Source organism: Apostichopus japonicus, chromosome 4, assembly GCF_037975245.1.
Source record: "Apostichopus japonicus isolate 1M-3 chromosome 4, ASM3797524v1, whole genome shotgun sequence".
Classification (NCBI taxonomy): Eukaryota; Metazoa; Echinodermata; class Holothuroidea; order Aspidochirotida; family Stichopodidae; genus Apostichopus; species Apostichopus japonicus.
The window spans coordinates 4,303,154-4,317,732 of record NC_092564.1 but is presented as its reverse complement, the minus strand read 5'-3'; the positions used below and the strand labels follow the sequence as shown (position 1 = coordinate 4,317,732).

Below are 14,579 nucleotides of genomic sequence, written 5' to 3'. Positions count from 1 at the left end.
TAGTTCGCCTACAAGCTTCGCCCCTCTCTTGGCAAATTCCTCGCCACGCCCCTGCAATGGGAATGCTTTAAAATTGATTTTGATTTGTATGACATGGCCTTAGTTCAGTTTTTAGAGTTTAAGCTGCATGAAATGATCGTAACATGATCCATGCCCAAAACAAGGTCATCTACTACTTTTGAAATGCTATCATTGCTGTTTGTTTACCGCTTTGGGGTTTCACACAGTTTGACTCGTCGGAATAAGAGAAAATGGAATCTGTCAATCAGTGGTAATTTATTTACTTGAACTGATATTGTAAGTATCAACATTTCTTTTCCTCTTTGATTAACATTTGTGATGTTTATAGCAAATTCAAATAATTTCATTTTATGTGCATCAATTTCGTTTAAGTTAACTGGAGGTGAATATGTCAAAACTAAGGAAGCAATTATTTTAGTATTAACATATGCAAAAATAAACAGCAAAAATTAAATGTTTAATTTAACACTAACACATCTGCAGTTTTGCATGTATGAAGATTTTGTGGAACATGCACTGTATGAAATGTTTACGAATGAAATAACTACAATCTTATCTGATATTGTTTATTACATTAATTCACTTGACAGCATTTAAAAGATATAATGGAAGGGCAAAGATACATAAATGGCACTCTCAAACATTATGCTGGCTGAAAGGCGACGAATGCTGCCAAACATACAGCGAATGAGATAGGAAGGATTGAGTAAATGTTGGCAATTTCTTTAACCAAAAAGAGGAACGCAAAACTTTCATTAATTCATTAGGTTTACAGGTTTTGCAATAACGTTTTTGAAAAGAGGAAACTAGAAGCTGTCCCTTAACTTCTTCAATCTACAGAATCGAGAAGAACCTCATATTATCGAAATTAATTGTCTAGTACTTTCCTTTACTATACAGAAAGTGAAAACAGGGCTGTTGACTTTACCACTACTACAGTTCCGCCGTCTTATTGTTATAAATAGAGAAATCGTGCGACAAAAGTTGTCATTAAAGTTTAATTTGGAGCCGTGAAACCAGATATATTTTCCATTCGATTTTCCTACACGAAAGTCATTCGTTCTATTGATTTTGACTTTACCAGTAGTCATTAGTCTCATACTAAAAATTAAGATCAAATTGTTTACATTCGAACCTTACTTTTAGGTGCTTTAAATGTGCGAAATGGGATATCAAAACATATTGCTAACCAAGGAGTTTACGCTGAAAAGTTAAGCAATACATTGATTAATTAAAGCAACGCATATATGTACACTTTACAAGCTACTTATTCCGACTGTGAGATGATCTTCATCTTTCTCAGAAGGAACTATAATATTCAGCAATGAATAGTTTAAAATTACGAAGAAGAAAAAACAAAAGCAAGCATAAAATAGATAAACATCTAGGACTACTTTCTGGGTAAAATATATCATCTGAGTTCTGCAAATCTGTAGATATCATTGGCACCATGTTCAATATTTCAAGAGGGCTGATGATACCGTCACTGCTGGGTAGTAAGGCAATGGCCTTCAATTTTGGGAGGCCGGCGCTGAATGATTCTTTCCATTACAGTAAATTCCAGGTGGGGTTGGTTAATAGACTAAGAAAAGAAGAAACTATATTATTACGAGAAGCGGTTAATAAAACTGTAATTTGATTACGAGTTCTATGTGGCTTAACTGTCCTGGCGGCGCCTATTTTTAGCGATTAGTGTACTGTTTCATCCGTTGGGAAGTAAATATTAAGTATCGCTTCATTTACGAATCTTTGGCTATTGTCTCTTACGTCATCATTAATAGTAGTAATTTGATGGACGTTTTATGATTCAGAAAACCTTATCCTACTTTATAAACACATTATTATGGCACATTCAATGCGAAATAAAAATCAACATGGTAAAACAACAGGAAGAGGACTACAATACTGATATCATCAAGTCATGAATGCCAGTGTTGTATAGTGTCACCCCCCCCCCCAGTCACACACACCCGGATGTGTTTACCTTCAGACAAAGGATTCCATTGCTTTTTCCACCGTTTGAATTCACGTACTCTAACCTTTCCAATACCCCTCAACTATAAAATACTTTTAGATGGTTATTCTTTCAATAAAATACGTCTGATGACTTGGCAGTCATTTGTTTCAGTCTAAATACATAACAAGTGCATACATATACACACATAACACACACAAACTAATAGAAATTCAGATATATATTTAAGAACTTACCTTGAATAATGATGGTGCGTTACTGCAGGCAAATTATTAATAGTTAATGAGCATCACCATAAATATTGTCACCTCCCTTATTAACACAAGCTGTTGAGAACAAAGATCAGAGGAGCATTACCCCACAAAACTCTTGGGGTTTTCTTCACACGTATTTAAAGCTGTAACATTGTTCACCTGTCACACAAGGTTGAATATATATGGATTTGGAAAATGTTTGTACTTTCTCCATAGTTATATTATATATGAAGTAATAAGTGAACGTAACTTCATATGATGAGACCGTCTTAATCCCAACCTGTTCAGTGGTTACACTGTCAAAATGTGACCGTACGTTGTATTTTCTTGTTAGTAAACACCGTGCAAGTGAAGTAATAGAAGCTGTATTGTATAACAACTTCATAAAGTTAATGTGATTGTTTTGTACTTGGGAGCCATGATAAAGCAATGTATCGTTGCTTTGGTGGAGTGCAATTATATATGCTATTAAAAGAACTATAAAAACCTGGCAAATAAAAGCAGATGGATAACAGAGAGAAGCCATCAAACTGATGAACTGCTTGAGGTTCATATAACACAAAGAGTTGCTAAAACTTAGCTTATCAGTATTATTTAGAGACGGTTAAATTTCTTCAGAATCTTCCCCATGAGGAGTTACAACAGATTTCCCATTTGCTTGTAGATAAGGACATTTAATACGTACAAAGAAAAAAGAAAAAGAGGTTCCCAGATTGTGTCCTACGTTTTTTTTACCACAGCCCAAACAGCTAGCCACTGCTCGTCTCTTCATATCAAGTATATTACAAAAAAACTATATCCTCAGCTTGTTGTTATAGTACAAACCGTTGCTTTGGAAGCACTTTCCATCTTTAATGCTATCTATCTGTTTTCTTTTCCTTTCCCAGTTTCCTTTTATTCTCCATAGAATGAATGCCGTCAATGCCATCAATACCATCAACACGCTAGGAATGAGGGTTGCCAATAAGACAGTCCGATTTCCACTCTCTTCAATGCCTTTAACTGCAAACAAAAACTCATTCAATACATAAAATGGTAAGATTAGGTTGAAAATATGAACTCAGTTTTGACAAATATACAAACAGCTTTGTGGTGTGCATGACCCAAACGTCAGATGTCTTTTGCTTCAATCCTTGTTTTTTTTTATAATTATAATATGAAGTGTCCTATGCACCAACCACCATTAAAAACTTTATTAAATAGTAACAACTAAATATGTTCTGAAGAGTCCAGTGGGTTAACCAGAACATGGTGACCTCACATCTATTATACACGATTCATAACACTTTTCAATATTACGTTAACTTACTTAAATATTTAAAAAAAAATGAGAGTATGCAATGTGAATTTCTCCGTTAATGCAAAGGTAAAATCAGTTCTTTATTGTTGTTAGCTAATTGAAAACATTCACACAGAACATTGCAAGTTACATTGAACATTAGTTACAACTGTACATCCAAAGAAGAACGGAATATAGTTATTTCATTTTAATTTTGAATGCAAAGAACTAATCTGAATCACTTAAAGAGTTGAATAATAAATTATATAACACAAGAACATTATCATTTCTATCCCAGCAAGGATATGACGGGATAGTTTATGATCATGTCTCATTTAATATTTAGGCAACCTTATATTGATCTTATATTTTTGGCATTGGATATTGTGAAGACAATGTCCATCCAGTTGTTGGAGGGCGTGGGTCCCAAATGACGTACATTTTGCGATCTATCATATTACAGATAACGGAGTAAACATTTGAAAGGAACATTAACTTACGGCGTTCACATTGCACACCTATATATCCAACCTCACATTGACAACCAGTAACATGGTCGCATACCACAGTGCCATTCATTGTGCAATTACACACAGAATCGCAATCCTTTCCATAATACCCTAATGTGCATACTAAAACACACATGATGGAAAAAGAGAGAAGATGTTTTTATGGTTGTAATTGAACATGATGAGAAAGTTGTAAGATCTGTTCAAAATGTGAAATTTAGCCATTAGTTTGGTTGAGGCTTCTTGTATCATTCTGTATCATTATAACGTTGGCTAAGTTTCACAGAGAAATGGCATATGGTGAGGGCTATCTTAAAAAAAATTAAGAATGCATTTTGAAAAGACAAGTCCCTTTGATGTTTTGTTTAACAAGCACTCTAGAGTAATACCCATTACATTTTGTATCTTTGATAGTATCAGCTATTAATGCAATATATTAATGCTTGTGGAAACAGAGGCGCTCAAAAGAGTGGCACAGTCAATTATTGTGATTATCACTTGGGCAACTATATGAGTTGTAGTCTACAGATCATAACATTTAAAGTCATTAAGCTTACTGTCATTTCGACTGACATATGATGTTTCATCTAAAATATGTCTGATTCATATAATGTTTTTACAAATGTGCTAAGAAGTTAGAACAAATAAGCAGTTTGGCTGCCAATTAACACTGTTAAAAATAGGGACACAAATTTTGAATGGGGAATTTTACCTTCGTCACAAAATAGTCCAGTAAAACCGTCTGGGCAGATGCATTCCCCATCATATGCAGCACAAGTAGCTCCATTGTCACAATTGCATTCGTAGGCACACTCATCGCCATGACAAGGGGCATTAAAATGTCAATCAATAACAAACTATGTCAAGCAATTACAAACTATGACATTGCACAGAAGTAATCATTTAGTAAAACTATCAAATCTGTTTGTATCCTATGTCTTGCTGAACATTTGATCCTTCATTGCAACCCTTCTAACAAGTTACAATTGGATGATTCTTTATTTAAAATCTAAAATGCGAAACACATCCCAGGACTTTATGAGAAATTAGCTTGATTAGCTAAGTTTCGTTTCAAATAATGAAGTACACAGCACAATTTTATCTATTTGGCTTTGACTGAAACATTTGTGAGCGAGGATGAATTAAATGAACTCTATTGAGTCGAGCTCTCTCATTACCATTCACTCGAAACTCTGTGAGGTATTTCAGCTCGATCAATTGTGGTATCATTGGAAGTAACACTTGGTAGAGTTGATAAACTGTTGGATCTATTATCTACGCACTATCATCCACTCCACATCATTGTGCACAATGAGCATACCACCTAAACGTAAATATGTTACACTTGGATGATGGCGACAATTGTGTTTGCTTCTGGAGGGGAGAGTGATAGGGGCATTAAAAGGTTCAACTTCCTTTTCTATGCTGTACATATTAAAGCTCAATGAGAATTTAATATTAATGAGATCAACTCACCCTCATTGCAATACATGCCCCTTGTACCTGGTCTGCATTCACAATATCCTGTAACAGAGTCGCAATTGCCCTGGTTCTGACAGAGACACGTTTCAGAACAGCCTGCACCGAACATCCCTGTCGGACACTCTTGTGAAAGAAGAAGCAATAGAGTAAGAGAGAGCGCAGTTTCATCTAACTTTATAAATTATTCAAACAAATTCAATGGTAGTATTCGACCGATTTTCTTATAGAGTGACCTTCTAGAAAACTAACTCAAATGGTATTGTAATGTAGATGTTATCATTAAGCCAAACAAACTGATTAACAGAAAGGACACTAAACATTGGCTGCAAATCAAGAAAGTTAAAGCCACATGCCTATGAAATGTAGCCTCAGAAACATTTATTGAGTATGTAGTTAGTATCTAGCAATGAGGCTGCCACCCCAGGAGAAAATTCCTGTTAATACCTGTTACAATTTCAATTGGTTTTAACTGGAACCAACAGGGACTAACAGGTACCTGTTAACGACAACTGGTTTTAACAGGTATTGTGACCAAAACCAGTTTATACCAGTTAATTGCCTGTTACAACAGGTAAATTACCTGTAAGCTGTAACAGGTACCAATTGGTTTTAACAGGTACCTGTTAAACCAGTTGCTTTCAACAGGTAAAATACCTGTTGAAAACAACTGGTTTAACAGGTACCTGTTGAAAACAACTGGTTTAACAGGTAACTCAGTGTTGAAAACAACTGGTTAAACAGGTACCTGTTGAAAACAACTGGTTTAACAGGTACCTGTTGAAAACAACTGGTTTAACAGGTACCTGTTGAAAACAACTGGTTTAACAGGTACCTGTTGAAAACAACTGGTTTAACAGGTACCTGTTGAAAACAACTGGTTTAACAGGTACCTGTTGAAACAACTGGTTTAACAGGTACCTGTTACACCAGTTGCATTCAACAGGTACCAGTTGGTTCAAATTTCTGTCTCCACTTTAAGGCACATAATGGTGGATCACCGTTGTCAGGGAAGGTTTATGAGGGGAGGGGGGCTTGAAAATTTTTGTTTCTCATAAAGGGCTTATATGCAAAATAATGCAATTATTTCCTCTTTTTTTGCTCCCTTCGTTTTCTTCACCGTCGGACATCACGTCCCAAAAATTTTGTGGAGGTACTCTTTCCCCTGCCCCCCCCCTTCCCCGCCCTCGCTGGCTTTGCCACTGCAAAGATGTGGTATAACATATGTCTGATCACTGAATTGTTTATCCTATTTGGTACATTAAGGTAAAATGAAAAATTCACATAATAAATTTATGAGAGAGTTCTTCCAGATAGTATATGAATACGTAGCATATACATACATCAAAAGATTGAGACGAGCTCGCATCTATATTTAGATCAGTGATTCATAGTCTAAGAAAGTAAGACACATATTGCCAAGTCAAGATCAAGATAAAAATAATTAATGTTTAAATTGTATTATGATTTAATTCTTTCTTATTTACTGTTATTTTAAATTTTTGATATCAATTAATGATATTTGTAATTTTTGAGTGACATGAAACTCTCAAATTGGGGCCAAAGACAATATTTTAATTTTTTTCGAGAATCACATTTTGTACGAGGTTGAACTTTGACTTCAACACCATATTCAATTTCGAAACCGAGGAGCAACGGCAACTTGCATTGCACAGCGTAAGCATTGCTTGGCATGGTTTAATACGATCACTCTAAGCAACTTTCAACTGTTAATCACCCAAGAAGATCTATAGAAGAATGGAAGTATTAACCGCCACCATCGGCCTACCTGTTGTTCCTTAAACTTGGAGGTAAAACTAACGTTAATTGTTAGGCCACTGGCACTTGTGACCGTTGTTGGGCTAGCGTTTCGCAATACACAAGTGCAATGACAGTGAGTAGCCTAGGTTTTCTATTGAGTACTGCAGTGCATTCTCAACACTAAACTGTGCATTCTAAACACCAATTAACAATGTGTTATGTGTGTATTGGGCTAGATTGAACAGTCGCACATAATCTTCTAATTTATTTCCAAACAAATGCTGGGGCTGAGTTTCAATACTGTAGTTTACTTGAAGCTTAGGTCTACACTCATTTGGTTAAGATTTCTTGAATTTCCCATGTGAATCTAAATGGGTAGGCTATGTGATATTGAATAAAACAAGGCTAGACCTTCAAACTTACTGTTACAGTAGGCTGAACAAATTATGTTGGCTAGTCACCGGTATTATATACTTTAGTACTACTATTAGTAAGACTAAAAAAACGACTGAAAGACAAACTGACTTAGTGTGACAAAGAACTGTTTCTTCTCTAGCCTAGGTCTAAATAAGACTTGTTAAGTGAGCAAGCAAAATAACAACTTAAAACAATTAGGCCTATAAATAAGTTGGCTCAGTGCATTTGTGTTTCTAAAATCTTGTATTTTTAGATCTTAAAAACAAACAAAGATTTAGCCCATGTTTTATTATATCTGTAGTCTGGGCATTTGATTCTGGTTGCAATGATGACACTCTGGTTCAAATGTTCAGCTTTATACAGTCTGCTTCAGACTTTGGGAATCCTTTTTTCAGACTATTGTGGAAGCAAATCTCACATCACTTTGTGGTGACAACTTTATTTCATTTTTTCAAATGATTCATGACTACTGCTGCTTTGCTATTTCCTTTTTCCAGGAAGAATTGAAAAACCAAATATCCAGGTGAGGTTTCCTGTGATGTACGACACCAGTGTGGAGGCAACAACAGAAGAGGAGAACGTATATGGCTTAAAGACATAATGGTGTAAGATGATAATTAAGAGTTTATCCTAGAGTCCAAAAAGCAAAGGAACAAGTGCCATAGAGAAAAAAGATGGAAGGGTGAGTTTAACTATTGTACCCAAATGTGTAATGATATTATTTAGATACTTTTCATAACCTGTTTATATATAATATATAAAAAACAGTCTGGTACATCATTTACGTACAAGCGTCATAAGTTTGACCAATTTTTTACTGATTTGGGATAATTATAAACATGGTTATTAAGCTTTGAAAAATAACTTGGTGTTATAGTGCAAAGCTAGTAATTATTTGGTAAAGCTGCTATTCCTGGCTTATAACTTGAGGGACCTTGATTTAAATGTTTACCTCCCAATATGTTGATATAAAATTTTAATGTTAATGTATGTTTATCAGGCATGAGACTCTTCCGCGGAAACGCGGATTTCCGATTTTTTTTTTTTTCATTTTCGCGTTTTTTCTCGTAATTCGCGTTTTTTATTATTTTTTTTTTTTTTTTTTTTTTTTTTTTTGCCGAACATGCTGGACAGTGAAGAAAAGGAACACCGAATTTGACCAGTGGTGGAATCAAGTAGCACAAAGCAAGCAAAAAAGCCTTTTTTGGTTCAAAAAAGCTAATGGATAAATTATACAAGCAGAAATTCCACACTTTTTTGGCGAGTTACGTGATGTGATAGATTCCATCTAGAGTCCACCATTTTGCATCTAAGCCCTCCTTACCTTCCAAAAAAAAAAGGGGGAGGGGGAACCCCCTCTCCTTAAACCCTTCCCCCAGGACGGCGATCGATAAATTTCAGATTTTTTTTCACCGGCTCAGTCTCATCCCTGGTTTATGATAATGTGAGTTATCATGTGCTATATCTGTATATATGCTTACAGGTATATCATATTTTCTGTTCACAGGTCAATATTGGTGCAGATTTTGGGCTTCCTGAAGACAAGTGGGAGGCCATTTGTAGTTAAGAGAAACACTCTATGTTCGTGAAGACTTTACTGGTGTTGATTTGGGGTACCAACACTTTGAAAACGAAAGTCGTTGGGAATGCTTGCACACGATTCAACAGTGACAGAGATGGAAAACCGCTGTTGTCTCCCGTGAAGCTTAATGCTATGGAAGGTTAGTCATTATGAAAAGCTTTCAAACAAGTTACCATTTATATTACAAGCTCATGACTTAGTACACAAGTGTACAATATAATTTACTGAATAAGCTGTTTTTCAGGAGTAAGTAATTTTTTAACACTGACAGAACTATTTATCAGTAAGATTATGCATTCCAGTATCATGAGTTAACAACTGATATCATTTTGGTTGGTTCTTAATTGCCTTTGAGTTCTGACAGGAAGCCTACAATCAAACTACATTGAGCAAACCCAAATTCTAAACCAAAAGAATGTTCTTGGTTAGACTGTGATTGCTAGTCCATTCAGGTTGGATACCAACAGAGATAAATATCGTGAGACATTCTAAACCATAGGAAAGTTTGACCTTAACTTTCCATGAAAGCACTCATCTAGCAATGCAAGAGAGTTTGTTAAGTTTTAGGACCACACTGTTACTGTTAATCATGATAAGTCAATTCTTAAGTGTTCATACGCTTTGTTTCTTGCAGCACAATTCGTGGAACGTTTGAAAGAAAGCTGCAGTTTACTGAGGAAGCTGCAAGGTTCAGCAAATACATATCCGAGAAGCTGACGTCAATCGTAAAACAAAGAAGGCCTTAAAACATTAGTATCATATTATTTTTTTCAATGGTTATTGCTTACCATTAAACAGTCTTTAGTTTTATTCAAACTGACAGCATATTGCTGTCACTGACAAGTTAACTTTTCAGAGGAATTTTTTTAGACAGTTCTTTTTTCAAAGTAGGATTAAACCCATATTTATTATTATGTTTTAAACAGTTATTGTTTGCCATTATATGGTATTTAGTTTTTTAATTAAATTCAGGAAATGGAAAGTATGTTGCTGTCAATTATAACTTAAGTTTTCAATGGAGATCTTCTGGACAGTTTTTCTTGAAAGTGGTTTAACCATGACTATTATAGACTGATGTTGACTTTTACTTGGCAAAGTCATCTTTCCACTTTTGCCTTATTTTTTTTTAAAGAACTAACATTTCTAGTAATCAGTATGTACAAATGCCATTAAACAGTATTCAGATTTTTATTCAAACTCCAGAATAGACAGTATATTGTCGTCACATATGTGTTCAGTATAAATATGCATTACAAATACATGCTTTGTAGGTAAATATTGTTTTTTAAGATCTGATTGGTAGCCAATTTAAGAATTAATTCCTTTCAAAAGGTTACTGTCTGACTAGCTATTATTATTGTCTGCCTATAGCATGCAGAATTGCACACTACATAGTTTGGTAATGCTAACTCTTGAATAACTTTTATCTATTCAGCTGTAACTTTTATTTTGATATAATGATTGATAAAAAATTAACCTTTATATTGTTTTAACAGATAGAGTTTCCTTTCTTAATTGCCACAGCAATACATGAAATCTTTGTTTTAATGAACATATTTAGTTGGTATTTCATAATATATGTAAGTTTTTAATGTGTAATATGAAAGCGTTTACTTCAGAAGTTTGCTTTCTTGTTAGACTCCAAATTTATGTTTTCTTTTTCATTGCCCTCAACTTTGCATTATTGTGCAGTACTATACTTTTGCCATTACTTTTGCCATTCATGTTTGATCCATTAACTTGTCTTAACTTTGTTGGAATAAAATGATATTTTCAGATTTTTGTTAACAGTGATTTTTACTCCATCTGCTGGAAGTTCTCCCTCGCCTTAACTTGCTTGTTAAGTGTTAGACCTACATCATGTGCAACTGTAAAGAGTAATTTTAACCTGTTGAAATTCATCGCCACCTGTTTTCACCAGATAACTTGTTGAAAACAATTGAACCTGTGGAAAATCCTACTGTTATAACCAGCTTAAAACCTTCCATACATGTTCTTACCTGTTCAAACGTTTTCAATACCAGTAAAGACATGTTGAAAACAGAACCAGTTAAAACCTGTTACCCCTGTTGAAAACAGTTGAAACCAGTTCATACAGTATGTTATTACCAGTAAATAGCTGTTGCGCCTGTTGAAAACAGTTGAAACCTGTTATTACCAGTTAATACCTGTTCATGCCAGTTAAAAGCTGTTGTGCCTGTTGAAACTTGTTGAGAACAGTTGAAACCGGTTAATACCAGTTAAAAACTGTTATGCCTGTTGAAACCTGTTATTACCAGTTAATACCTGTTAATACCAGCTAAAGCTGTTGTGCCTGTTGAAACCTGTTGAAAACAGTTGAAACCTGTTAATACCAGCTAATACCTGTTAATACCAGTTAAAAACTGTTATGCCTGTTGAAAACAGTTGAAACCTGTTTATACCAGTTAATACCTGTCAATACCAGTTAACACCCGTTAACACCATTTAATACCTGTTATTACCTGTCACCAAATACCAGTTGCAACAGGTACCTGTTAAAACCAGTTCAACAGGTATTAACTGGAATTTTCACCTGGGACATACACATCTATACGTCATTCGTCTTATATGTATTGATATGTATACAGGTTGTTCTACACACCCTTGCGGAAGATGTAGGATTAATGCGGGATTGAAAATATAAACCTAGTAGGACAACACAAAATAATAGCAGGAAAGGATTGAGAAGGACAAACGTAAGAACCTAACAAAAGTAGCTATAATCAGAAGTCAAATCCCAACAGTTAAAACGAATGATAGCAAATTGAATTATTTTATTGTGCACAGTTGACATTATATTGACAGATTTTGAGATCGTAAAAAAAAGAAAAGAAAAGAAAAGCCCGGCAACAAAATTGTGTTGTTTGGTGAACGGAAGGATAAACTATGATGGAGACCAAACGAGTAAGAAACAGTAGCAAACATATGACCGCATGACAATTTTAATGTTGAATAGATCTATATCGTTCACTTTTTTACAGATCCACAGTGCTAAGCTAGAAATTTAGTATGATGAAAGCTGTGCTCGTATAGGTGATATGAATCTCTTAGCTACAGAAAAGTGTTTTAAAAGAGTCAGTTAAATAATTGCGATGGACTGAGCTTGTTTGACCATTATCATATATTAACTTTTTCTACTTCTGACATATTTTGGAGTTACACTTATGACCTATTGAAGCAGGGTATTGCACTTCGATTGCTACTTTGCATACGACAACTTACTAAAAACAAACCGACCTCGATTCAAAATAACTGCACTATGTCGCACTTAGACGCTTTCCTAGGTGTTATGCCTAGCGATACAAAAATTAGTGAGTAAATAACACATTTTTTACATTTTAATTCTTTCTTAACCGTCGACATTTGCCAAATTAATTTAGCCAATAAGCACTTTCAAAGTGACTTTGACTCACGGGCAAACGAACGTTATGTATATTTCAAAGGAATCTGTCAGGTTTTTAAAATAAAAGAGATCTGCATTAAAACGAATTGGTAGCACAGAAAAATGGGACACATGACCGATAAATTCATCAAAAATTACTTTCACTTAGAAAAGAATGCAAAAAGTGACTAACCATCATCGCAATTTACTCCAGTCATGCCAGTTGGACAGATACAAACTCCTGTTTCTGGTGCACAAGTTCCGTTACTGGAAAGGCATTCGTTAGAACACTGGTACTGGCAATTGTATCCATAAGTCCCATTGGGGCAATCTAATCAGCAAAATATAAGTCGAGAGGAATCCATTGAACATGATATATTCATATTAAGCCTCTAATTCTTTTTTCATCTTTTATTAGCGACAAAGATTATATAATTTCAGATGTTAACATTTTTGTTTAGCTAAATGATTTCTTGGCTTTATTTTTCACAATAAGAGCTACAATTGAACCCTCACCATGTGAAGTGTTAACCCTAGGTTGGAAAGATACCCACCTTCATCAATAATGATTACTTTAGAGCAAACTAAGACCAGTAGTGTGTGATGGTACATAAAACCCATAGGAACAAATAAATGGTTGGGTACAGAAGTTCTCTACACAAATACAATCTACCAGAACATAGAAATGCTTGCGCATAGTTGCTATATGTTTAAATACTTCCAATTGAAAGAACACAATAAATGATTGCATATAAACTGTCCCAAGTCTCGATGTTAACTTACAATTTAATTATGAAAATGATGTGATAGTAGTAAATTTGTATTAAAAAAACAAGATTTTAATGACATGAAATCATGAACAAAATATTTTGCGACTACTCACAGTCTTCACATCGTACACCAATAAACCCGAGAGGGCATATACAGTCTCCTGTTACACGATCACAGGATCCCTCATTCTCACAGAAACATTGATCCTGGCAGGTGTCTCCCCAAAATCCACTTCTACAAGCACTGCTACAAAGCGGGCCATAGAACCCATCTTTACACTGACATTTGCCCTCTTCAATAGTACACTCAGTTGCTTCTTCACAGTAATCACATTGCAGAGTACAGTTTCTTCCAAACGTACCATGCTACATAAATAATATGCAGACATATCCCTCGATCGGTATATTGATTGATTGAATTATTGAAGGACTGCCACACAATTTTTTTCAAACTTGGCAAGTGCATTAATCGAGCAAAGGCACCCTCCGAAATATTTAACCAAATGAAGGTTAATGAGCGAAGATTAATACATTTGATTAAATTCTCACCGTTACATTGCCGAGATAATTTTTACATTAATATTAATGTAAATTGTGTTTCATTTAATGAGCTATTCTTACAGAATGGAACCAACATAGTTGCGCATATTGAGTGCATTGATATGGGAAGAGCATCAATTTAGTTATCACAATCAACTCAAGATGCTGTTTGTGCGAGTTCATCTTAAATCAAAGCTAGATTCAGTTTGGAATGACTGTTGCCACCCCCTTCACTGTCATCTTAATGGCAATGAAATTAACAGAGGCAGTGGCAGACTGAGACAGCCGTACACGAGAACTAATCGTTATCGTAACTCGTTCACTCCCCGTGCAATCAAACTTTTCAATGTAAACTTACGTCGCTAGGCTGTTGCAATATTCTTTTATCTTGTCCATGTCTTACTGTTTATCATTTTCATTCTTTAATCTCCATCTGTATATATCCTGATTTGTTTTCCTTTGTTCATATATTTTTGTACTGTTTTGAACTTTTATGTGCGAGACACTAATTTCTTTATTTGGAGCAATAAAGTTTTACTTACTTACTGACTTACTGACTTACTGACTTACTGACTTACTGACTTACTGA

At 34.8% G+C, this 14,579-nt stretch overlaps 2 protein-coding genes and 1 long non-coding RNA gene across 3 annotated transcripts in view; 1 reads left to right on the top strand and 2 right to left on the bottom strand.

Moving 5' to 3' along the window:
* The window catches only part of LOC139966191 (uncharacterized), an 88,346-nt gene that overhangs the window by 48,146 nt on the left and 25,621 nt on the right, over window positions 1–14,579 (bottom strand). The window contains exons 15-17 of the mRNA XM_071968975.1: window positions 13,564–13,816; window positions 12,874–13,011; window positions 5,515–5,643 (exon numbers count right to left, since the gene is read on the bottom strand). Of these exons, the coding sequence (XP_071825076.1) occupies window positions 5,515–5,643; window positions 12,874–13,011; window positions 13,564–13,816 (520 nt within the window). The remainder of the gene's footprint in view (window positions 1–5,514; window positions 5,644–12,873; window positions 13,012–13,563; window positions 13,817–14,579) is intronic.
* LOC139966200 (uncharacterized) lies at window positions 243–4,855 on the bottom strand. Its single transcript, XM_071969002.1, has 5 exons — window positions 4,751–4,855; window positions 4,030–4,161; window positions 3,076–3,252; window positions 2,233–2,322; window positions 243–1,603 (listed from the first exon to the last, which is right to left on the bottom strand). Exons 2-4 carry the CDS (start codon window positions 4,106–4,108, stop codon window positions 2,276–2,278), a joined length of 303 nt encoding a protein of 100 aa, XP_071825103.1. The 5' UTR covers window positions 4,109–4,161; window positions 4,751–4,855; the 3' UTR covers window positions 243–1,603; window positions 2,233–2,275.
* Window positions 7,152–10,587, top strand: LOC139966201 (uncharacterized). The gene is made up of 4 exons (XR_011792505.1): window positions 7,152–7,328; window positions 8,193–8,377; window positions 9,203–9,416; window positions 9,912–10,587. It is a non-coding gene; the product is annotated as an uncharacterized lncRNA (long non-coding RNA).

What these genes read in the sequence shown, in the direction of transcription:
- LOC139966200 (XM_071969002.1), bottom strand. Translation starts at nt 4,108, where the DNA reads ATGAATGGCACTGTGGTATGCGACCATGTTACTGGTTGTCAATGTGAG. An exon ending in AGGTGTGCAATGTGAACGCC is followed by an intron (nt 3,253 to 4,029) that starts GTAAGTTAATGT and finishes TTTTGTTTGCAG; the next exon opens with TTAAAGGCATTGAAGAGAGT. An exon ending in AAAGTGCTTCCAAAGCAACG is followed by an intron (nt 2,323 to 3,075) that starts GTTTGTACTATA and finishes TGTTCTCAACAG; the next exon opens with CTTGTGTTAATAAGGGAGGT.